General features: G+C 27.4%; 2 protein-coding genes across 2 annotated transcripts; one reads left to right on the forward strand and one right to left on the reverse strand.

The window, feature by feature from the left end:
• Positions 1–4,913: 4,913 nt before the first annotated feature.
• LOC111036592 (CCR4-NOT transcription complex subunit 1-like) lies at positions 4,914–22,004 on the reverse strand. Its single transcript, XM_022318668.1, has 42 exons — positions 21,362–22,004; positions 19,076–19,291; positions 18,839–19,013; positions 18,670–18,774; positions 18,146–18,306; positions 17,781–18,077; positions 17,533–17,718; positions 17,331–17,458; positions 16,952–17,192; positions 16,627–16,737; positions 16,392–16,550; positions 16,173–16,288; positions 15,618–15,883; positions 15,339–15,554; positions 15,099–15,277; positions 14,901–15,025; positions 14,630–14,822; positions 14,078–14,293; positions 13,863–14,006; positions 13,593–13,772; positions 13,267–13,494; positions 12,785–12,919; positions 12,549–12,705; positions 11,798–12,054; positions 11,337–11,477; positions 11,124–11,279; positions 10,915–11,055; positions 10,616–10,831; positions 10,342–10,539; positions 9,559–9,710; positions 9,222–9,497; positions 9,049–9,154; positions 8,439–8,567; positions 8,143–8,379; positions 7,915–8,061; positions 7,723–7,857; positions 7,383–7,622; positions 7,165–7,320; positions 6,849–7,101; positions 6,422–6,554; positions 6,010–6,144; positions 4,914–5,909 (listed from the first exon to the last, which is right to left on the reverse strand). The coding sequence occupies exons 1-42, from the start codon at positions 21,461–21,463 to the stop codon at positions 5,825–5,827; spliced, it is 7,329 nt and encodes a 2,442-aa protein (XP_022174360.1). The 5' UTR covers positions 21,464–22,004; the 3' UTR covers positions 4,914–5,824.
• A 239-nt stretch (positions 22,005–22,243) lies between these two features.
• LOC111036593 (TOX high mobility group box family member 4-like) lies at positions 22,244–23,704 on the forward strand. The gene is made up of 4 exons (XM_022318669.1): positions 22,244–22,378; positions 22,442–22,616; positions 23,080–23,215; positions 23,278–23,704. The coding sequence occupies exons 2-4, from the start codon at positions 22,559–22,561 to the stop codon at positions 23,390–23,392; spliced, it is 309 nt and encodes a 102-aa protein (XP_022174361.1). The 5' UTR covers positions 22,244–22,378; positions 22,442–22,558; the 3' UTR covers positions 23,393–23,704.
• Positions 23,705–26,629: the final 2,925 nt, after the last annotated feature.

Below are 26,629 nucleotides of genomic sequence, written 5' to 3' on the forward strand. Positions count from 1 at the left end.
TATTAGCAAAGCACTAACAAGATAAAAGTGAATTATTTTTAATTAAGTTAGGTACATAACGAGTGACTACTTAAAACAAAAAATAGTTTCTAACTTAATGAATTGTTTTCACTGATGTGCAGTTATATAAAAATCAGTTAATTAGTTTTTAAGTCATGTTAATTTTTTTGATAGTCATTAATACATTAAAAATATTTTTTGTTTTAAACAAATAATTGTTTTTATAAAAATGTGTAATGCATAATATTCAGTAAATATATTTATTATAGTAGTATTATATTGTAGCATTTATTGTAAATAAATGAACCTATAGTATTTATAATTAATGATTGTAGACTGCAGAATTGTTGAATACTTTAATGCACTATATATGGATTTTTATAGGGATCAAAATAATGTAGGTAGATTTCCAATGGAAAATTACAATCTCACCCAAAAAAGAATAATTTTATACTTGTCCTAACAATACCTAACATGCATTAGCAAGAATCTCAGTTCAATGTTTAAAGAGCCGTTAGTGCCTTGATCTCTTAGAAATTAACTATTCATAAGTTAACCTAAATAAATTAATAGAGTAGGTATTTTTAATCTTCAGCCGTAAATAATGACCTAGAACCCTGGGTAATAGGTATTTAAAATAACGCGCCATTCATTGTTTTTTTTCTCATCGTTAGTCATAAAATTACATCATAATGGCATAATAATTATACCAAATGCTAAACATATACTGTATAGTTGAACATTTTTAAGCCGAATTTTATAATATATAGAAGTGGAACAAGATAATAAAATTTATAAAAATATCTCAGTGATGAGGTACATTCGACGCAGACTTAATATGGCCTGCAGAGTGAGCTCAACATTTTTTTTTCTCTATGGTCATGGTTAAGTACATCTTTTCAAAAGAAAATATGCTAACATAGGTATAATAAGTACCTACTACATAGTCCATAACATCCACAGTGTCCCAATTTCGAGAATTAGCGTGTCATATAAAACGCCTAGGCCAGGATTTTGGATTTTCCCTGGGGCCTCTATTTTTCTTTTTAACATTTCAGTATTTCATCATTAATTCGCACGAAGACTGGTAAGTATCTAATAAAGCAAAATTGCACTAATAATTGGTACCTACCTGCTTCTTATCTTTGATCAGTGAATACTAGGATACCACAATGGTGAGCGGATGGGACTTATTCAGCAATTATTGTTCGAACATGTTACCTAACTTATTGCGAAGTTGCCTTTAGTGACGTCTGCAACTGATCGTCAATAATGATGGTATTGTGAAATACAAAAAATAAATCAACAAAAAGTTTCACATATATAATATGATACAGTGAGTATATTATGGTCTATGCTAAATCTATGTTATTATTAGTACCTATGATTAATAAAGGCTTATAGGCGACCTTATGTTTCCAGATGACTGTTTTTATAGTCGTATAACCTTGGATCACAATTCCAACGAACTGTACGATGGTCGATCGATTCATCCAGTCATCACATTAAAAAAAAATATTATATATAGTATTCCATCTACACGATGCTTAAGCGCAAAACCTAAGTAGGTACGCAATTTCATTAATATTTAATAATGAGAAAAATTGAACCTATAATATTATACTCGTATTATGTCGTCTACGGCTGTGTCGTACGAATAAGTTATTTTTCTAGGCTAATCATTAGAGTTTGGTAAAAATCAAAAACGCTTATATCATTATAGTTGTATATTGCATAATTTTTATATTGCTACTAAACATAGACCTAATAAAATTAAGTACCCACGTAGGTATATCGATCATACTTAGACATTATTAACTAGAAAATATTTGTATGATGAACAATACATTTATAATATACCAGTAGAACAAAATCAACGTAGAAGTATAGTCGCTAATCGCTATCATCACTTAAGATAGCTTTCAGATTATATTGAAGGCAATATTATGTAAATAATTTTTTTTTTTTGACCGACTTTTTTAGGTACACGTTTGTGGGAGTGTTTTTATTATATATTTGTTCTGTCCATCGTCCATGTCCAACGTTTTATAGAAGAAAAAATACATTTAACTTCGAAAATGATTTCAGGCTGCAAATTGGATTTAGTAGTGGTACTTATAGGGGGTCAAACGCCAAAATAAAATAGTTAAAAATAAACGGGAGGAAAAATATGGATTTGGCCAGAACTATTTTTTGACAAAGTCAAAATTGTTGTTTTGTGACTCATAAAAACGAATAACTATGGACTGTAGTCACTTGAAATCCTCACCAAATATATACCAATAAACCTATATATTTTGTATGTATTATATTATATTATTATGTATCTATATTAACATATAATATAACATTATAAATGTCTGACTTTTTTGTGAAATTTATAGATATTTGGTATGTATTTGGTATTTTTTTTGTTTACTTGTTAGAACAGGATAGTCAATATTGCCATCAATTAGTTGTTTGAGAAAATATATTTTATCAACTGGCATCCTAACAGCTAAGGAACTTAAGCTAAGGTTGTTCATAATTTCAAAATAATCATGAGGAGGATGCTCAATATTTAGAACAAAATCTGCATACTTAAAAATGTGTGTGGAACCCTATCAATTTGTTCACTCGCACAAGAAGTAAATGGCATACAATAGCCAAACAATAGCTCCGTATTTCAAAATGAACCTTATATAAACTCAATACTTAGCTGAAATATCTATTTCCCATAGTCACTAGTTTGCTACTCAGCACCTGTTTGTGTTAATAAATAATTTGGTATATAATAATATATACGTCTCAAAGTTATATGATGTACAAGCAAAGAGTTAATTTTCAAAAAGGTGGAAAAATCGTTTTTAAATGAAGGTTAAATAACAAATAAGTCTCATATATTTTCAAAAGTTAAATAAAATTTTTAGAGACCAGGATATAGAGCAGGGGTGGCAAACCTATGGCACGCGTGCCAGAAGTGGCAAGTTGACCAAATTTCAGTGGCACGCATCACATTAATATATGAAATAAAAGTTTACAAATAAATGTGTACCTAATAAAATATGTGTAATTATTGCATGCTTATTTTCATCTTACCTAGTAAAATTCATTAGCATATTTCAAAATACTGGATTTTAAGTTTTAGCATTTGACTCCAAAAAGGTTAGCCGCCTCTGATATAGAGAAAACGCAGATGAGGGATCGATAGGGGGATTTGACACCGACAAGTTTTAAGGAGTTTTGTATAGGCAATTTTTCAGACTTTCGTCAATATTATTTCTTAGTTAAAAATTATTTTTTCTTAACTTTTTTAACTTTATGAATTAGTTTATCTTCTAATCAGCTTACGAACATAACTAGTTTAATTTACAGTTAAAATAACTTAGCTTTTCTCAGTTAATTTAAAAATAATCCAACAAATTTTTGAAATTTTTCGTTTTTATGGTTGTATACGTACCTACATATTAATATATATTAATGGTTATAGGGGAAAATCATAGACTAAAGCTGTTATACATTGCATATAATTTTATCACAATATTATAAATTAGATAGTTGTTTTATATTTTAGTACCTATAAACAACTGAGATGGAAGTGTGTAGTCTGAAATTAGAAATGTGTACTACAGATTTGAGAAGTATTTACTACCTAATGTAAAAGACTACCGTCTACTTAGTACTTACCTAGTTACCTAGTATACCAGTATACCACACTATTCATAACAATTGGAAATTTTTTATTTTTAAGGAAGAACATTTTCTGGTAACAAAAATAAATTTTTCAGTTAAATGATACCAAATAGATTTTTAATTCTCTACTTTTAATTGTGAATAGTGAACATATCGGATATAGATACCAGATATATTTAGTATTATTACTAGTATTGTGAAGGTGATTCCTCGTTACAACTTTTTTTTAAATGTTATTTATGTATAATGCAAGCGGGCATGTTACAAAGATATAAAATAATATAACCTTATTAAATGGTTACCACAATTAAAATAATAAATAATACATAATTATTAAGTTATTTGTTATAACTTACAAATTTAGTTTGAGTGGAGAAAAATTTGGTTTTATATTAATAAAGATATTAATAAGAAATTTAGATATTTATCTTCCTTTCATACTGTAATATCAAAAATGAGTAATGACGGTTGTCCAATGTGTGATCAACGGAATATTTTTTGGTTAAATAAGCGATCTACTAAAATAAATGTTAAAGAATGTTCATAGAATCTATTACTTAATATTTTACTGAATATGTATACCTACTTGGGTATTATCCTTTGATATAATATAATGTAATTCATATACATTAAAAGATGAATAAAAACATAATCTTCTTCCAAAATTATCATTGAAACTAAGGAGGGTAGAAAAACGAATATTTGATCATACATTTTTCCTTTACCCGTGTCGTTATGTATTTACTGCTATTGTAGTGTTTTCTGGAGAAGTTGATTGTCACTTTGGGTGTGTCTCTATATTCAGCAGGAGCATTCCTATGTCATTGCATTCAACAATGAATAAAATAAAACATTTTGTTCCTACATCAAGAAACTAATTTAAACCAATTTAGACTTGAAATAATGATAAAATTACACCTAACAAGAGCTAGAATGATCAAATAGTATATTTGTAAAATATATTTGAGCTCATTGTCTGTTCATATGAAAGTTAATCTTGGATAACTGTTTCATTTTTATTTCCCAAAAAAACCCTGGAGTAAATACTTTCATCAATTAAAAAAGACAATGCCTGGCAAGAAGAGAAGCAGATAAACTCTTATATAGAATCGAAATCACATTAGGTATTCTAAACCAATATAATTTAGTCAAGATATTAAGTCTATATTATTAAATAAATATTATGTTGTTAAAAACCATTTTAAAGCTTAGAAGATCATATAATTGCAATAAACATAACATTTTATATTTATTTTTTATTCACATCAATCGTTATAGTAAGAGTATGAGACACGAAAAAATATTGTTCTACTTATAAATTGAAATCAATGATAACATTACATGACTAATGAATATAATAGACCTATTTTTACTTAACACGTCACAATAATGAATAAATATAAAATCTAAAAAAAAAAAAAAACAATCTAATAAATGATATTTAATTATGAAATAGTTTTATTTAACACTAATAGTAAAAAAAAGTAAATTTATATGGTAATTTTATTTTAAGAACACAAGTTATGAAGATTACCAAAGTGATTTAAAAACAAATATTACCCAAAAATTAACTAGTTAATATTAACATTTTAAGTTTGTGTGTATGTAGTTCAAAGTAGTATGTTGTAGTAAAAAAGTATTTCAAACCAATTACATAAAAACTTAAGACCAAACAAAACTAAACAAATACAATTCTGTATTATATATAAATCTATGTATGAATTTTAATAAGATAGTACACAAGTTTAGAAATGCTATTAGATAACATAAAGATATTGACTAATATTTAACTGAAGAAACTTATACTAGAAATGGGTTTAATATTTGTTCTTATTACTTTCTTATAATAATGAATGATAATCATTATTGTACTAATCAGTTGTCACAATGATTATATTTTAATTCAATTAAAAGTAGTCTATGATTGGTAATCCCTTAATATAAACCTTAAATATAGGGAAATTGAATTCAGTGCCAATAAATATATATTATTTTGTTTATCAATAATTAAATCAAATATATTTATGGACCTTACACTAAAATATAATTATTTTTCTTTAAACACTGAAAATCTCGATTTTGGTTCAGTGTTATCTTTTAAAACTAAGAATATACTTATACTAAATATTAAACTGTATATATTTGATTATGTTCATATATTAGGTAAGTTATCATCGTCCATTGCAGTAGTAGGTTGTTTGGGAACCATACACGATCGAGCCACAGATTCAAAAAGTCTACAAAATAGAGTAAGTATTATAATACATTTTAGACACAAAAAAAAATTAATTAAGGAAAACTATCTTGATATTCAATTATTTGATTGTAATAGCTTACTTCTCAATTTCAGGTGCACAGTGTACAAATTCATGAGTCCAAAACTTGTAGGCTGGATTTTTAATCAACTCAATGAATGTTATTAATAAACCCCATGGATGTGGTCGGTTTACAATTAATCTCTCCAAAAGAACTCTAGAAATAGAATTTAAAACATATAATAACACATAAACATTAGTGATAGTTAACAATAATATAAAATATAAAAATATAATTCATAAATTAATTGTTGATCCAGTACAAATAGAATATGTGCAGTAAACAAACTAAAACTTCAAAGAAAAAACATGCTGAGAATATTTTGAATAACGTATACAACAATTGTGATAAAATGGTTATTAATACAAATAGAATATCTAAATATAGTATAATTATGTACTACAGAAAACTAATACAACTATATAATACTAACCTTGTTATTTGTTCTTGAATAACTTCACTATTAGCTTCAGCAAATAGGTATAAAAGAGTACAGCTAAAGTAATGGGTATGGCTATTTGGATAGCGTAATTGATTAGCAATTGCATTCAAAAACAAGTAACGACCTAAATTAAAAATATTTAGATTAGTAATTATTTAGATAACATTTAAAGCCCAGATGTGGTTGATTATTAAATATTTGAAATTCAAAAAATCTTTATACTTTAATCCAATGTCAAATAGAAAATGTATATAAAATATCTAAAATATAAATTTATTTTAAGTGCAGGGAGGGGGGTCGATTAAAATCTTTCTTTAAGTAATTTGTTTTATAATTTAGACTTTAAGTAGATTCTTTTATAATAATTGTAATCATCCGCAGGCACTTATTAATATATATGTGATCAAAGTCAATTAACCTTCTGTATCAAGATCCACAGATAAATTTTGAAATATATCCATATGAGCGGAATGAGTAATTGTTGAAGTATTTGGTACTAAGCCTTTGCTGCGTATTTGCTGTATCGCTTGAGTTCCAACATACAGAACAATGGCATTTAAAAGAGACAGATCATAGCGCATGCCTGGCTCACAGCAACTTTGTTGCATAGTAGTCCGGATTTCAGATAAAAATGTCACCGGTGATCGAGTTTTCAAGTACAAGTCCAAATCCTATATAAAAATTACACATTTTAAATAAAATTGATAATTTACTCCTTTTTAATATTCAATTACTTTTTTAAAACTAATAGGCTGAATAAAACTCTGGAAGTCTGGACTAATTTTTGGCGCCACAGATATTTCTTGAAGAACATCAACTTTCAAATTTGGTGTAAATGGGTCTGGAAGACGCATGTTACGTGGAAAAGCTGATAATATTAAGTTTCTCATCTATAAAAAATAATTATTATTACTATAGAGTAAATTATTGATATTTACAATGAATAACTTACTTGAATGCAATTAGGAGGTATTACATCACAAAACCCATAATGATATTCACACAAAAATTCGGGAAAGTCATGTAATAAAATGAGAAGCACTCTCAATGTTCCTTTGTACAATAGATGAACAGGTTTGGCAAGTTCAGCATTACGTAGAAATGGCGCCAGATATTTAAACAGATCAACCAATAGTTGAGCATAGAAATTCCAGCCTTGAAGATCATTGTTTGATGTTTGCTCGTAAGAACGCTAGTAATAGTTTAATATATGTGTTAGAAATAAATACAATATTAGACGAAAATAGAACATTCATTATTATTATTTTTTGATTTAATAATTAAATATTTACTTTTTGTTGAGAATTTAATCCTAAAAGACGACCGATAAATATACGATGAGATATGAGCTCCAGCCATGCATATGTGAAACCTGGAACCTTTCTTGGTCGGAGAAGATGGAAAGTATGACAAAAAACAGCAAGAATCTAGTAATAAACATAATTATTAGCTTAATACTTTGGTAAGCAATTTTTAAAATTTACTGGGTAGTTGATTGATTCAAGTACTGGATCAGGAGCATTCAAGTCAAGAAATAGTGTAATCAAAATTCTATGATATGGTAATTGATGGAAATCAGTTGCTTGAACATCATGATCTTGAAGTAAGACACCCACAACAATTCCTAAAACCTGTAAATAGTTTAAATTGAAAAAAATTAAAATAATGATGTAACTTTAAAAACAAATAAAATATAGAAATTATTTTTATACCTTGTTCAAAAGGTTAGTTTTTGTAGTAACTGCATTTGCATCACCCGAATGTTTAATTAATAATACTATGAGCTTAACGTATGCATCAATAGTATGAAAAAGTTTAGCTCGTATAGTAGAAGGGGACTGTGTTTGATCAGGTATTTGTCTATAACATAGTTCTACCATCATCTGGGTGCTGAGGCGGAAGAAACGAGTAATAATGTCATCAGATTTTAAAATTCCTTGAACATTCATCTATAAACATCATAAAATTAATTAATAACAATCAAATAATTTATTTTTAATTAACTAACTTGTTGAATATAACTGCTAAATGTTTTGCTGGGATCTCTATTAGGAGCTGCATTGTAAATCGTCAACCATTCTTTAAGTAAAAATTCAGTTTTTTCTAATAAACCTGGTGGATCATCATAGTCTCTACCCTAAAATTGATATTAATAATGTTAATTCTTCAAAATGACGACAAATAATTAGAAACTAATGTAATAAGAAAAATATATTAGTATATAAATATATGAAACAAAAAAAAATTGTAGGGAAAAATCAAATTTTAAACATTTGACTTGATTATAACTAATATTTGGTATTAATCAAATTTATTTAAAAATCTAATTAGATTAATCCAACAAAATTATTTTAAGAGCAAAAAAGTAAGATGTAATGCTTGAAAGGATTAATAAATAGATATACATATACAAGATTAATATAAAAGTATTCATATTAAATTAGTTAACTTAAATGTAAATTAGGGTAGTTTTTAATAAATACATTTATCATTCAATTTTTTAATATATTTTTCAAATTGTATGTACCTAAAATATATTTTTGATAATAAGCAATTAATATAATCATTGCTAAATTAGTTATTTTAATTATACTCTTTATTTGTCTCTAATAACTCACTTGTAATAAGCTATGCTGTGTATTAGAAGATGTACTGCCGACTAATTGGTTTACAAGACTATTATCTGTCTGTGATGGTCTAATCATTTCTAAAAGAACTGTCAACCTAAAACATACATTTAAAATGTAGAAACAATCAAAACATACAACTTAAGTCTGTGATGAAAGTTTACCCATCTGGAATGGGACGCCCAGTAAGCACAATATTATTTAATGCTTCAATTGTAGCTTGAAAATGACTTTCGTTAATCGGTGAATTAGATCTATTATCTATTAAGTAGTGTTGCAAAAATTGTTTTACATAAACTATGGATACATAATTTGAGCCATTTTCCATTGACATAGCTAAATGCATATCATATATGCCAATATTCAACATTCCAGCTCGAATAAAAACATCAATTGCTTCAATATTGAAACGTATTTCTTCTCTAGATTCCACAACCGCCCTAAAAAAACATAAGCAAATTATAATACATTCAATAGCATGAATGATTTAAACTAAAATACTTGGTTAGTATTTTATTAGTCCATTGAACATTGTAAGCACGTGGATCTTGGAAAGCTCTAATTATATTAAGATGTATATCCCGGAATCTAATACTCATATCCAAATCTTGGTTAGCAGGTGGACAAAGTCCTTCTAGGTAACTTTCAACGATCTAATAAAAAATAGAAAGTACGATTAATATTAAGAATATATTACTACATATTAGGTTACATTTTAAAATGTTTCAGCCAAAACATAAAAGGTTGAAATTTCATATCTAGGGTTGGTTTTCAATATTTTTTCAATTTGAGGTAGCAATTAACCAGTTAAATTTAACTGTACAGATTTGAATTTTAAAAAATAAAATTATGATTATTAAACTAATATCTATCAAACTTTACTCAAAATCTAAAATAAATGTCACTACAAAACAATAATTGCTCAAAAAAATACCAGCCATAATAATCAACTATAATAACCAAATAATTATAAATCTCTTGCAAGATTAATTAACTAGTTATTTAGATATTGATGAGTTATAATAATAAGAAAAACTTACTGAAATTGTAATTATTGTAATTATTCTCCATTTCTAAAGAATTATTCTTAATAAAAAAAATAGATCACCAAATGTATTTATATTTACATATTTTGGCAGAAACAAAATTTAATGGCTGTTGTGTAAAAAATAATTTATAACAGTACAAAAAGTTCAATATTTTTGTTAATTTAATTATAAAAGTCCATATTAAAGAAATACAATATATTTGTACTATGTGTATACTATAATGTTTATACTTTACTTTGTGAATAATATTTGTTGCATTAACAATATCACGGGACCTTCTTAAAGAAGTCATTGCTTCCAACACACTATGGAGATTTGCTGGTTGTGTTGTATTGGTCATGAGTCTTTGATTATTCATATACAACTGTAGAAGCACTTCGATTTCATTTATAATTTTTTCATACAAGACTGTCATCTCATCAAGTTGGATTGTCTAATTAAAACAAAACCACAGTATGTTAAAATTATACAATCAAATTAAAATTGTATGTTTTAGTAAAAAAAGTTACAGTTTTGGGCATAAATAATGATACAGCTTCTCGATCAAGGGGTAAGAATCCAGGGATGTTCCTAGCAAAATCTTCATATATTCCAATCATTTGAGGTAATGGCAATCCTATTTTGTTACGAAGAGAATCTGGTAAATATTCAGCCTGACCACTCATTACCATTGGATCACAAAAGCGACGTCCTTCCATTCTTGATACATTACGTCTTTCAAATTCCTATATAATTAATAAAAATAAATTATTATTGTTATTAAAAATGTAAGTAATCATAATTTGAGATAAATATAAATGATATTTACAGTTTTTAAGTATTTATCAATTTCAATTACTGCCTTTTCAGTAGCAGTTTTCTGTACAAAAGCACAAGCTAACTCTAAATTATCATTAGCACACATTGTACAAGCCTGATCAATCATTTCTTTTTGATTTGGAGTTGGTGTCTAAATTAAATATATAAAACAAATTAAAAAGATTTCAAAAATTGTTTAGCAATTATTGTTATGAATACCATTAAGACACTTAGAAAATGTTGTTTCAAATTCGATGTTAGTAATTGCACAACTTGTTCTCTGCAAGTTATCATTGCTAAGCCAGAAGTCAAATTTCGAACCATACAATGAGCTGCTTTTCGTAAATGAGATTCATCAGGGTCCATACCAAAATCCTAAAAATTAATTTAAAAATAAGTTGTTTACGCTAAAATATTAATAAACACACATACTTTTTTGACTATGTTTTCAGTTGTAGTGGCTGCAACTTTTACAGATCTATCCACAACCGGGGTCAGCCAATCTTGAATTGAACGTTCAATAACAGCTTGCACATAATTTTTAAGTGCTGGATGACTAACAAATAACGGAATCTAAACAATACAATTTCTTTATAGAATGTTTCACAACTTATAAATAGTTTGTGGTTAAGGTTAACTAACAAATATATAAATTTTATAGGAGTTAACAAAATATTCAATAAGTATACACCATCAAATTAAAACCCAATATTTATTTCAATAATAATTATTTAAATATTGAAAATTGAATCATCATTAATCAGTTAAGTGATAATATATGAAAAAAAAAGAATTTTACAAGGATTTTTAAAGAACTAAGGACAATTCAAAATATTATATATTATATTATGATATTAATATTTGTACGTTATACTATTATGGAAAATACTCACTTGAGGATTTACAACAATCATAGACATTATTTGTGCTGAATTGGCTGCGTTGAATGTCACATAGTTATATTTAGGCTCGAAAGAAGGTAAGGTTGGAGACATTTCTGTCATACCACTTATACCAATACAACCATTTGATGATAACGATGTAACACCACCGGCTGACACAACATGGCCAACTAGTTCATCATTAAACCGAGTATTAGAATTCATTGATGAAATTGTCGATATAATATTATGTTGTTGAGAAGAAATTGCTAAAAAAAAAACCAATCAATAGAATTAGAAAAAAAAAACATAACTTCCAGATAACACTATATAAACACCAGTGTCTGAAGCTCTTATTTAGAAAATATAAAAATACTTCAATGCATCTGCTACTATAACAGCTAATGTTTTGAGCTTACAATTATGTATACTAGCTAAATAAGGCAAAAAGTATTTTAGAGTAACTTCCTCAAACATAAAAAACCGTTATTTAAATTATTAGTTGCTAAACTATGTACTTTAAGAGAATTCAAAATGTATTATTTCAATAAATTAGTAAGTATAAGTTTAATTTTAATTCGAAATTGAATTAAGAATATTTAATTTGACATAACCAATTCATGTCTTTATTTTACTAAAGTTATGTAACTATATACCATAGATCTCTAACTATTTATCATATTTTAATTAAAATGTAAACATCATTCTAATTAAAACACTAATATTTTATTATTTTATATTGATTTGCATAAACTTGAATTACTTTGATAAATAGGTGTATGCTGCTGAGGAGTTGAAATTGCTTTAGGCAGATCTATAACACATTGAATTTGTGGTTTTGAACCTTCTTCATCTGAAAGCTGTTGCACTAACTTTTTGGCTATTTCAGGATTTTTAAGTACATATCCTGGTTTTAAGTCCTAGAATAATAATTAATTACTACACAAATTCAAACACAAATTCAATGTTATGCAAAGTTGTTTATGACATTTAATTTACTTGAATATCAATGTTTAATGCTTTACATAAGACTTCAACTTCAAATTTTAAAGTTAATTTCAACTCAGGCTCTTGATGAAGTTCTGCTAAACAGTTCATTACAGACATAGTCCATGGATTTCTTGGCTTAAATACCTTATCAACAAACAACAATATGATTAATAAAATAAGATAAAAAAGAAAATGAAGTGGTTCACAAAATATAGTGAGCCATAAAAGGATTGCAGAAAAAGGTACGTTCAATAAATGTATAATTTTTGGTAAAACTACACATAAATTAACATTTTCATCAACTGATTGAATTATTTTTATATGGTAAAATTTTAAGAGAATATATTATATGTAATATACTAATTGTATACTATATTATATATTATAAGTAAACCAAAATTTGAAACATAGAAAAAGCTTTTTGTTATGTAGGTTTAAAAAACATTTATTCAAATGTCAATATAATAAATAAGTGTGTATTTAGTACATACTCTACTTTTAGCACATGACTCAAGGACTTTAGCAATAAATGGAACTGTGAAGAGTAATTCCTGATGTCCTTTATTATAAGCTTCGACCAGTAACATTTTGAGATTAATGTCATCAAGTATAATTGGTTTATTTTTGGCCAATGTGATCATACCAAGCCAGTGACCTAAATTTTTTAATAATGATCTGTCAGAAAAATTGTCCATTCCTTTGTCACTTTTTAATAATATCTAAAAAATGAAAAAAATTGAATTGTTAATTATTTATTAACATATAAAAAATTACACATAATGTTAATCACATGCTAACAAAGAAGTTATATACTAACTCTGATATTTCTAAAAGTTTCCATATTTATCAAAAAGTTTAATTTTTCATTATTTAAGCAGTCCAAAAAGTTTGAGTATAGTGAATGGAAGTTAAACTCAATACTGACACGCTTCATAACTAAATACTGAGAAAGCCATTGTAAATAATCATTGTTGATAATTTCTCTAATTTCGTCGCACTATAATATGTACAAAAATGTTATTTCTTAACATAGGAATTATATGATATATTTTTAAAATATATGTAAAAGCTTAAATTAAAATTTTACCTTAGTTTGAAGATTAATTTGGCTTAAATTATTAAAAATGAAAGCTATCTTATCTTGAAGATTTTCCGGTGGTACAATTAATTTATCATCTTTTTCAGTTGCAACCAGTAAGGTATCAATATTTGTAGTGTTTGCAATTGAAGGCTGCAAACATAATAGAAAGTAAAATAAATTGTAAAATATCATTGTCTAAAATATTTATTAAATATACTTACTCTAGACGTTAATAGGGCGTTTGTGGTTACAAGTTTAGACGATGTAGATGTCATAGGAGTAGTAGTCGTTGTAGTAGTAGTGATACTTTGAGCTTTGAATATATTGTGTAAGCTGGGTATAAATGGTGGAATTGCATTGTTACTAATTCCAACCAAATCTGGGATTCGGGAAGTGACTGGTGGCGGCTCTTGTGAATTTTTTCCATACTCTACAAACTACAACAATAAAATAACAAACATATCACACATCATATATAGTTTTTATTTGTATACAACTACAGTCGATATCATCTAAAATGATAGGTAATAGAACGTAAGAAATAAAAATCAAATACAATTTTAATAAAAATTAAGTTATTTAGTATGTATATAATTATGTGTAGAAACCAAAATAAATTTAATATTTAATTAGTTAATAATTGTCTAGACATCTATACAATTTCTAACCTATTTTCTTATGGTTTGTGTGAATTATTATTAAAATTACTTATGTGATTAAGTATATTATTAATATTATTGACACTGTATTATTGAAATATTATATTAACATACCTCAATAAGATGCTGAGGAAATTGATGAAAGTGAGGTATAGCAGTTATATGGGAACAATATTGATGATAATCCTTTAAACGATTTTTAAAACGATCCAACGCAGTTATTCCAAAGTTATACATTTTTGAATTTGGGCTCTTTTTAAGTGCATCCAAAATGAAACGAAGGGCCAGTCCTAAAGCCTTATAATTTCTTCAAAATGAAATAAAAAAAATACATTTAGTTATAATTTATTGATATTAAAAAGAAGAAAAAATTATTATCACTTACGAAACAAGACTGTGCTCTATAATACCACCAAATAGATGTGCTGTTGTTATAAGCTCCTTTTCAGGATAAGCTGGAAAAAATCTATACTCCTCAAATAAATTTCGAAGCATGCAACAAAATACTTCCTATAACGTTAAAAGTTTTCAATTAATATATAAAAGTTAAATATATACAGAAATAAAGTGGATGAATAGTTACCCTTTCACGTTTAACAGGTGATTCTTGAAATCTTTTAAGAGTTTCAAGGACTTCATCTATAGATAAAGAGTTGTGAGGTGCCAAATTATAAATACGCTGAAAATAACTATTAGCTTCATCCTCAATATCTTTAGGAACGGAGACTGGTGTATTACCCTCCATAAATAAGCTGTTATCAACTAAAAATAAAATGTACATAAAATGGTGTATTTTTAAAATTAAGTTAACATTTATACATACTTGTATGGTTGGATTTCCCAATCACTGATGGTAAAACTTGTTGTGGTGGTAAACGGCCTAACATATTGGATGAGCCAGATAATTGACTTGATATATTTGGACCCGGAGCATTTAGAGATGAAGGTGTCATAATGGAAAAACCTCCTAGTCCAGATACATTACCAACAAGACTTCGAGAAGGTGACCCGGGAGTTTGAACTAGTTGTCCCAAAGATCCTGAATATGAATATTAAAATATTTTAAAATAATGTAACTTTTCAAAATAATATATAGAGTAACCTGGTAGTGTGAAAGTAGAAGTATTTTGAGTTGCAGGATTTAGTCCAAGACTGGCTAAGCTGGTAGCAAGTCCAGTAAGTTGATCAACCATAACTTGAAGGGCTGGACCTTCCATTTGGCCGATTGGTCTTTGATGTGTAGGACGAAAAATAGGAGTGGGTGGAGCAGCAGTGTTAACACGAATAGTTGGTGCTTTTGGCATATACATACTGGTGTAATTCGAAACCATTTGTATAATTGTTTCTGTAAGTTCTTGTGAAACTGTTCTGTAATTCAAACAAAAAACTAGTTCAAGCAGATTGTTATAAATATAAAACAATTATATAGAAAATCTAAAAAAATTAATTATGATGTAAAAATACAATTTATATTTTATAATTAACTCATAAACAAAATAATACATTTTTAAATTATAACAAAAAATAAATCTGTACATGATAAACTTAAATTCCCAGTTTCTTTAATATACATATTACAAATAAAATGTTTAGTAATACATTTATAACTAAATTACTTTAAAAACTAAGAAACTAAATAAGTTGAAATTTAACTTACCCAGAAACGTTACGCAAGCAATTTAAAATTATAAGTAGAGTTTCTGAAGACAACGGAGTATATTTTGATGCATTTTCTTCTTTAGCTGATGATCCACATAATTGAGGATAGCGTTTCTAATAATGAAAGAATTGATTAATAATAATAGTTGCATGCATTGGTTCATGGTTTATAATTGCTAAATTACCTAAAAATTATAATATAATATGAAAAACGCACCTGTATAAACTTTACACATGCTGATACAAATCCTTCACCTTGTTCATGAATTTTATCAGTCAGCCATTTATCTAATTTCAAATATTCTCGTCGAGATGCCAAACAGGCTAAATCTATAATAAATGGGAATTGCTGAACACTCAACAATAAGGACAATGCCTGAAAGTATATAAAAAAAAATTAATAAATAAAGAATGTTGGTCAAATGTTAAAGACAGTAAATAATTTTTTTCACTTTTAAATCTTGAGCAATATCTAATATCCGAGATAGTTTAACACTATCATAATCACTTCGCATATACCAGTCACTCATCGCCTGTGCTAAAGTATGTTTAAGTCCAACATTCTGGAAAAAAATGTAAAAAAATGTCACTATTTAAAGGTAAATGTCTTCTCATATAAAATAAATAAATTGGTTAAAGACCTTTGAGGACTAAAAACAGTTATTTTATTAATACAAGTATCACTTTGAATTCACTTGATTTTAAAATAAGATATAAATACAAATCCGTATACCTCCAGTTATAATATTAATAATTCAATTTTAACATAATAAATACCTGGTGGTTCCATGCGTGATGTAAAATTATAGCAGAATTACTGTGATTCCCTAAAAATATTGGCATCAGACTACTGATTATTTCATGTCTAACAATATTCAATGGGCCATTTGACTCTATCAAGGCAAGTGCTAAAATATCAGGACATTTTTGAGCAGGAAACTTCAAACATTCTTGTACTTCATAATAAAGACCTCGTTCAGCCAAGTAAAGCAATAAATCAACAAGTTCGATTGATCGCCTAAAAAAAATAGAAAAATTATAAGGAATGTTAAACATTATTTCACTATGAGATAAACGATAGAAGTATACTATCAAAATCATTAATAAGCCATTTCATCATCAAGCAATATCTATACATCATATATGAATTACATACCAAGTGTTGATATCCTTGTTATCTGCTTCTGGAATAGTTTTTAATGAATCTATAGATACTGATCTATAAGGATAGTCGGCAAAACAAAACACATCAGAACTTCGAAGTATATGTTGAATTAGAGACATCTAAAAAACAAAGTATTATTCATTTATACATAGAGAAAACTATAAAAGTAAATTTTATCAGAAGACAAAGTTACCTGTGCATCAGAATTTTTCCAGCGTCGATAAATCAAATTTATAGGGAAATTCTCTATATGGTACCCTGGAGAATTTAAACCAAGTCTTAAAGCCAAAAACAGAAGGACTAAACCTTGTCTATCCTTGACAAAAAAATGTTCATGATCAAGTTCTTTTATCAAGTCCATCCAAGATAACGAAGGGTTCTAAAATAAAATATTTAACAGTGTAATAATAATTTATGGAATGATAATATAACAAATATTACCAATTCTTTGATTGTGTTAACGAACACTTCAATGTTCCATGTAATAGAATTAGAAGATATTTTGTCTAAGTCATGGTCAGCATCGTCTTCTGTCCAATATGGTAAAGGTAATTGAGAATCTAGCCCTGTATGCGTACGTATCATCATTGATATCACTTTAGCGACAGATTCAGGACCAAAAGTTATTGATGGGACACATCCATTAGTTACAGATAACAAGTTTCGTCGGCATTCATCTAATGATGAACACACCGAATAGCCCATTTCCATTATTAAATTGGGCAATGACGGATTTTCCTATTAAAATAACAAGTATATATAATTATGAAAATTCTAAATAAATTTCATAAAATAAAAGTAATTACCATTATTTTAGGAATAGTAGATGTATCTGAATTGATTTTATCCATTGGGTGGTCTGGTTTATCAGAATATATTAATGGTGCCAATAATACTGGAGCAACCTCGAGTGGAAAATCACGACGAAGGTTAAGTAATAAAACTTTTTTCACTTCTTTGCTTATTCCTGATAAAAGAAAAATATAATAAATGTTTACCTTAATTTGATTATAAATACCTAAATAATAAACAATTTATTTTAATTGCATTGAGTTAATTTTTTAAAAACGAACATATAGCAGTATTATTTATAAAATAAATGATTTGATTGATTGACCATCTTAATTATAATGCCGTAACTTTAATTTGTTGCTTTTTATTTTTCATACAATTTCAAAATGTTATTTAATTTAGTATTTAATAAAATAGCCAAATAATAAATTTAGTACTTAGTTCTGTAATTCTATCAAAATTTGTTGAATAATAGTATTAAATTTGAAATTTATTGACATTTAAACACATAAATTTTAAATATGGTTTATTAACACACCAAATAATTGATCGTCAACATTAAATACGTGGCTCAAAATCAGATGTAGAACTTCAGGACTAGAATCGTGCAATCCACCTCCAACGACTTGATTAGAATTGATATCTAAATTAAAACAAATTTCATATTACATATTATTTACATTAATTAATAAATTGTATTAATGTACCTGAATTGATATAGTTTTTAATAAGAAGTGGTAACTTTTGTTTAACAAATTGTAAAGCGTAAGTAGAGTAATTTGTCGACTCTAAACAAACAAGCCCAAACACAACTTCTTGAACGGGACTTAGATGCAGTATTCTGCTAAGCTGAGTAAATTGTTGTATTGATGGTTTTTGTGCCTATTAATTAAATGATATTAAATATATTTATCAAAATATAAATTAAATAATAGTATAAATACCTTTTGAGAAAAAAGTGGATTGTCAAGAGCAAAACACAATATTGAAGTTAGAGAAGGTTTATTCAAGAGAGTTGTACACTGGTGTGCAAGTAATTGAGCTTGATAATAATCCTTATGAGATGTATTTCTTGGTCCTTCAGTGTCTTTTAAATCAATGTGAGAAAACAGGCAACGTAATAGATGTCGGTCAGCTTCAAATCCTTGTAATTGAATAACCTTTAAAGAGAATAAATCAATTAAAATAATTCAAAAAATAATATATAACACAACAATTTAATTAAATTATAACTATTTCACATTTGAAGTATAATTTTTTTTATTAACTAAATATAATTAAAAAATCTTGATTAGGTTAAAATATAAAATCATCTATTATAATACTAAACATGGATTTAAACAATAATACATTGTTTATACTTAAAAACTAATATTTTATTTTTACACATAAATAAACAAAAATGTTGTAGAAATGGAATGCCATAATATTATATTGCTGTGCATAACCATAATGAAATTGAAACACACTTGGAACTACTCAGACAATATAATGATAAGTACCAAATTTCTTACCAAGCTTTAAAAAATGTTCTTATGTAGGTAGTAGCATAGCATAGCACGTTTTTAAAAACTATCTCCATAGATAATTGTAATTTTAAGGGTGAGTAAAATAATCCAAACTGTCAGTAAGAAATGCGAGTATACATAGATTTCAGAGTGATTTAACTAACTTAAGCTTACTAAAAGAATAATTAAATAAATATGTTATGTAACACAATCTAAAAATGTTTACACTTTAAAAGGACATAGGCAGACACAAAATAATAAATTTAAATACTAATGCATTTAAGTATTTTTAAGACCATAATTATAAAAAGGTACAAAATACATGTAGGTATGTTTAGAAGTTAAGACAATTATTTGTATGAACTATAGGTATTCTTGTTCATGTTTAATTAAGAAAAATATATAATCACAGTATAGCTCATACTAAATTATTGCCATATATTTTTTATAATTATATTTAATGTTCAAATACATAGTTAGCATAAATTTAATTGGTAGATAATTTACAAGTAATATTTTGTATAAATGTCTTATCATAATATTTGTTTTTTTTATCTGTTTAAATATTTAATGATGCCCTGGTTGTATAGAACCTAATATTATTATTTGAGCTGCTTGTGTTAACCACAAATAAATATAAAATATTTGTTATTAATGAGACTACTATAATATAGGATAATTTAAAAATATAGTCAAGGTACAAAGGTATTACTGTTTTTAAATTAAGCGTTGTAAATTTAAAAAATAAAATCATATTAATCAGCAGTACAAATTTAATTAAGTTTTTATACAGTCGAGTCAAAATAACTGGAACATTGATAACTAAAAACAAAAATTGAAATTGAAATTTTTTTTCGCCCCTTAAAGAATTCATAAGTTACATTTGAGGTATATAACTCAAAAACATATAAGTGACATTTATCTTATTCACCTTGAGATTAATGAGACTAAAGCAAAATTTGAATGGCAATATGTTTATAAATTCATCAAAATTCTAAGTTAAATATTTTTAACATACCTAATATAATATATTATGCAGTAATTAAACTAATTAATAATTTAAAAAATTTAAAAAAAAAATTAACTTTCAACAAATATTTGGTGGAACCAAATCTACAACTGTTTAGGGAGTTTCATACGTTATCACATAAAATAAAAAAATTTTTTACAAGAAAAACCATTAATATGGTGTCACTAATGTTGGAGCTGCCGACGCCAAGAAATAGAGTTTAGGAAAAATTGGCAAAACTAACAAAAATACCAAAAAAAACCTAACACATCGGTAGTTACATTCAAGCGGGAATGCATGGAATGGAATACTTACGCACTCCGGAAGGTGCGAACACGACAAACAAAAATTTTAATGGCTAACGACGTATTAGGTAGGAACCCTCCCCTGGCCCATACGCCATCGGCACATGTTATACTCAGGTCGAATATTTCTTGTACGCTCGGCTTGTAGTTCTTCTTTGACAAATTGCTGATGACATAACTAATTTGAGACAATGTGTAGACAAACAAAAATGGCGAACGAAAATTCCAGCAAAAACATAACCCACCTGTAGTTACATTCAAGTGGGTGTACGCATGAAATGAAATACCTACGCACTCCAGGGGGTGCGAACACGCAAACAAAAATTTTAATGGCAAACGACGCATTACTCAGGAACCACCCCCCTCTGGCCCACAACCAGCGCACACGGCAGCATACGTTATACTCACGTCGAAAATTTCTTGTACGCTCGGCTTGTAGTTCTTCTTCGACAAATTACTGACGAGATAACTGATTTGAGCCAACGTGTATGACAATGAATCCAGGTTCATAGTTCCATGAATACCGACCCGAAAGCTTATATTTCTAAGCTTTCTTTGTCGACGGAACGGTGTTCGCAGTGTCCAATGTCTGGTGCACGGGATCGCCTCGTAAATGCGCTGCGGGATCGTCGGCGAGGTGCGACGGTCGTTGAGTAACGTCCAAAATGACCAATCGGCCGGCGGTTATTACATTTCGGTACGGCGACAGCGGCAAACAGTCTGATTCAAGCGGCGGCCGACGATAGACAACGGCGCAGCGTCAATGGAGGAGGTGGGCGCATTGCGCCTGCTCGAGCAATATATGTTAAAATACGATTATACTTTAGGAAATAATTCACACTTCACGCACGAATCATTTCAATATTACGCATCATACAACATGCTCAAACGCTCAAACAGTATATATAACAATATTGTTACGATATTTTATAATATTATGTCGTTATCAGTGTACTTTTTTTACTCGCACCAGACGCAGACAGTATAACAATATTGTTGTAGCCACAGCGGTGTTTGGCGGGGAGAATCCCACTAGTATGATGATGGTGGTTATGAGGTAGGTGGGTTGGACGGAGGAGAGGTTCGTGTTCTTCTTATCTGGTAGTCCCCGACGACCGCCACGGGCCATGACATGCGCATTTTCAACTTGTCCTACCGGCGGATGGCGGTAGTGATGATGATAATAATAATAATAATGAATTTTGTTTGTATAAGCAACTTAGTGTTTACTCCATAGAGTAAGTAAGTTGTTTATGTCTATGCTCCGTGATAAGTGATAACGATTAACGTCCCTCGTAGCATTATCGATTTATTGCTACCCGCTAAAATGTTCTTATTTACCTTCTATTAAATATTTGATTATTCAGGTATACAAACGCCAATGGTGCCGTAAGTCATTTCTGCCTTTATAGTTTATACACAAAAGTAAGTACTGAGTACAACACAATATATAATTACCTATATTATAAACATTTCATTATTTTTCAGATTTCTATAGCCTTTGCCTATTTGTCTGTTATATATTATAAACAAATCATACCCTCGACATTGTGCTCTTTCGATTTATTCTATGGTTTTGTTGTGACTATTATCACATGACTCACCATGTCCAATTCAGAGAACGATGTCTCAATGACTCCGAGTACAAGTACATCGACAGAAGGTGAGAGTGCCAGTTTGAATTCTAATTCCAATATAATTTTTTTCAGCGTTTGAGTTATTTTAATTTTAATTTTAATGATTTCTTGTAATTATTATAGAATTATAGTAGTTTTTAATTTCAAGACTAAAAATATGAATCATTCTCAATATTTTATAAATTAAATAAGATGATAAAAATAAATATTATCTGTATACACAATGTACTATCTATATAAATATACTTTATTCCATCTAAGGGCACACTGCATTGGTGTACCCAAATGAATCGCAGAGCGACGTCCAGACTGGGGGCTGAGTGTAATCACTCTGATTGACAGCGCTGCCTGCGATGGGGATTATTGTCCGCCACTCGGTGCTCTTTTAGATGGAACAGAGTATATATATACAAAAAATATTCTTTATCATTCATAAATAATTGTATTAATTTATTTTATTATCTTACGTATCATATATATATTTGGTAGGAGTCATTAGTACTACAACTCCTGAACTTAAATCACAAGATGTGTGCATAGCAGAAGGATGCAATAATGCAGCTATTCAACATGCAGAATGGGACAATGAATATTGTAGTGTTAGTTGCACATATAAGCACTGCAAGTATGTGCATATAATTTTATAACACTAAAAAAAATTTGAATTAATAGTAACATATTTTATAGAGCCACATTTTTAGATTGGCTAGAAAGTAACAAAAAAGCAAAAGCAATACAAATAGCTGCGGATCAAGTAAACGCAGCTGTTAAACCTAACGAAGAACAATTGACAACTACATAACATGAAGCTGCATGTCTTCATTAATATGTTTTTTTTGTAAATAAAACAATCATTTATACTATTTCACATTATTATTGATTAAAATTCTGTTATTGTGAACATTGTTTTATGAAACTAAATATGCATACATAATATTCTGCCTACATTAATTTAAAAATAAAATAATCTAAAAACCTCAGTATCAATTTTATATTTATGTTGATAAGTATTAACTATAGTAAGTGAGAAAATTGGCTCAATAAATCTTATTTCCATACTTAGGAGACAAGTCATAATTTATATTTTGTATAAAACACACAAAGGGTGTAAATTCAGTTTTTAAAACCTTACTTACCTTCATAAATTGTAAAAATGTCCCATGTTCTTTTACACATCCCTCTAACAAACCATTCTTATAAAAAAGATTTCTGTTTTATACAAAGCTATGTAAAATTTAATGTGCACAAATGTATTATTTAGCTATAATTTAAAAAATAAAATGTGTAAATATCTACATTTTTAAAATTATTAACAGACCAAGGTTATACCAATGGTTATAAGTACTAGTTTAATCAATGGTTATAGTAATATGAGTGACATGAAAGTGATTGAAAGTAGCATTTCTATCAATAAATGTATATATTAAAATATTGAATATTATTTAAATGCTGTACTTATTGGTTAGTGAAGATTGTAGATCAAACAGCAAGATTTACATTTATTAAATATTTGAAAAGTAATATTATTTGTACCAAATATTAAGAGGGCGCCACACCCGCATGCGTTGTCTCCGTCTTACAAACGAGTAACATACCAAATTTACGCTCAGCAGTTCAAGTTTTATGCTAACGGCATAAAACTTGAACTGCTGAGCGTAAATTTGGTATGTTACTCGTTTGTAAGACGGAGACAACGCATGCGGGTGTGGCGCCCTCTTAAATAAATGGTAAAAAATATAAACTTGTAAATTTTGGTGTCTGACACGCAGTTATAAAAAAAAAAACATTTCCAATGAGTGCCAAATGAGAAATATACAGGTAGAATATGGGTTGTATCATTTAATTTAATTCATATTCAAATTCATTTTTACTTTAATTTATAAATGATACATTTATAAACAATATATATTGAATGACATTTCAGAAATTACATACAAAAGATACATTATACTTTATCATTTTAGATACTTATAAATAACAATTTTAACAAGTATGATATAAACAAATGTATTATGCAACAATAATGCTAATATTGTGATTATAATGTTAATTGTATTACATTTTTTGTTACTAAGTATTTAAAAAACCTGGGCAGTGTAATGTATGATAACGATTACGTTATTATTATTATTATTATCATATCTTGCTAAGTAAATACAAAATATGATATTGTGTAATTTCTATCCAGTTCAATTCTTTAATCTAATACTAATACAGTACTAGCAATAGAATAGTACAGGCAGGTTAACAATAATTTTTAAAATTATATAAAACATTAAAAAAAATTTAAAGCTAATAGTTATCCTAATTTTTTTTTTAACCCAGTTAAAAGTCGTAATGAAACTTACAATCAACTTACTACCTTGAGTTAAGTTGTTTTGTTTTTTTTCAATACATAAATACCCAGTAATATGGTTTCAAAAAAAATAAAAAAAGTAAATTTTTATGCAATATGCATTATCAATAATAATATTATTACCTAAGTTTACTAATTTATCATTAATAAATTAACATAGATTGAATTTGATTAAAAGTAACTCGTTATTTATTAATTTTATATCAATAAAAATAAGGTAAGTTAAAAATGAAGCTAGTCAAAATTAACTTACTTTAAGCTTTTTAACTTGTTTATGCCCAGGCTTGGTGCGAAGGACTCAAATTGTGAAATTGTGACCGACGGTGTAAAAGAGTCTGAATATATAATCGAATATTTTAATTTCTATCTTATTGAATAATATTCATTGTAACCAAACATATGTACATTAAAAATTTTTTTTACAGACAAGATTACTAAACCCCTGTAAGCTAATGCGTGTTGTGGGTTCTAGAGTTCAATTAATTTATTTGATTTTTTGGGAGTAGATTTGCTTCATAAAAATTATAATAATTTTAATTAGTAACTCGAATTAAATCAGATAAAATATTATATAATATTAAATAAACAGATGATAGATAAGATAAAAAATTAAGAGCTATATCAATAAAAGTAGGTATATAAATTAATAGAATCTAAAACTAAATATTTGGTTTACACATTCATAATATTAATTTAATAATACAGTTTTTATACAACATACAATTTTAGAAACTTAATTGGTTTATATTAAATTGAATACATAAATCAATTCTAGCATACAATGGATTCATTTTACGTAAATTGGAGTTACATTTATGTTTGAAAAAATTAACATTTTATTGATACCTTGTATTAATCATGATTAATTGTCGGTATAAGTAAATGTTCATATTAAAAAATCAATAATAATAATCGCTTTTTAAAATTATTGTTTACATTTTGGATATTAAAGTATAGATGTTGTTATATTATTATTTGATAGGTTATTTATACCTTATAATACAATTAATTAATCAATGAGTTGTCCTTTTAAATAGCTTAAATGGCTAGTATAGGTAGAGTACTAGAATGCAATACTAACATTTAAAATTGATTGTACTAATAAGTATTTATTTAATATAAAAAAAAAAACGGGACAGGCCCTTGACATTTTAATACAACATTAGTAATTAATAATTAAACAATAAACATATAACATAAACAGCAGTTAATTAAGATGGTAATATAATAAAAAACATTTAGATACAAAAAGAATTGTTTAGAAGTAATGGGTACCATTTGCTCAAAGCATCATAAGAAAACCGATTTTGTTATATAAATAATTTGTCGCATAGAAAAGAACAAGGAAAGGAGGAAAATTATGCAAATTAGCACCAGGATCATTAAAATTTATCCTCATTATCATATTATTTGGAGCATCAACTTCCCCATTCAACAATTTAGATAAGAAAACTAGGTTAGCGTTTGTTCTTCTGGCACTCAACATTCAACACCTCTAAATTTAATTTCCCTAGAACTGGTTTATAATTGTGTGGTAGGCAGTCGATATACAGAGGAAAAGATTCAAATGTAAATTCTGTTAGCCTATCAAAACCTTGCTTACGGATTACGTAATCAAATATGCATTTAGTTAACCTGACATCTGTTCTTGGATCGTGCGAGTGTGTTACTTTATGGTTTTTC

Source organism: Myzus persicae, unplaced genomic scaffold, assembly GCF_001856785.1.
Source record: "Myzus persicae strain clone G006 unplaced genomic scaffold, MPER_G0061.0, whole genome shotgun sequence".
Classification (NCBI taxonomy): Eukaryota; Metazoa; Arthropoda; class Insecta; order Hemiptera; family Aphididae; genus Myzus; species Myzus persicae.

Excerpts from the sequence above, each read along its gene's own strand:
- LOC111036592 (XM_022318668.1), bottom strand. The coding sequence starts at position 21,463 with ATGAACCTGGATTCATTGTCATACACGTTGGCTCAAATCAGTTATCTC. Across the intron at positions 18,078-18,145 it reads CTACTATTCCTAAAATAATG|GAAAATCCGTCATTGCCCAA; the intron begins GTAATTACTTTT and ends TTATTTTAATAG. Across the intron at positions 12,920-13,266 it reads AGTCATGTGCTAAAAGTAGA|GTATTTAAGCCAAGAAATCC; the intron begins GTATGTACTAAA and ends TTTGTTGATAAG.
- LOC111036593 (XM_022318669.1), top strand. The coding sequence starts at position 22,559 with ATGTCCAATTCAGAGAACGATGTCTCAATGACTCCGAGTACAAGTACA. Across the intron at positions 22,617-23,079 it reads TACAAGTACATCGACAGAAG|GAGTCATTAGTACTACAACT; the intron begins GTGAGAGTGCCA and ends TATATTTGGTAG. Across the intron at positions 23,216-23,277 it reads TGCACATATAAGCACTGCAA|AGCCACATTTTTAGATTGGC; the intron begins GTATGTGCATAT and ends CATATTTTATAG.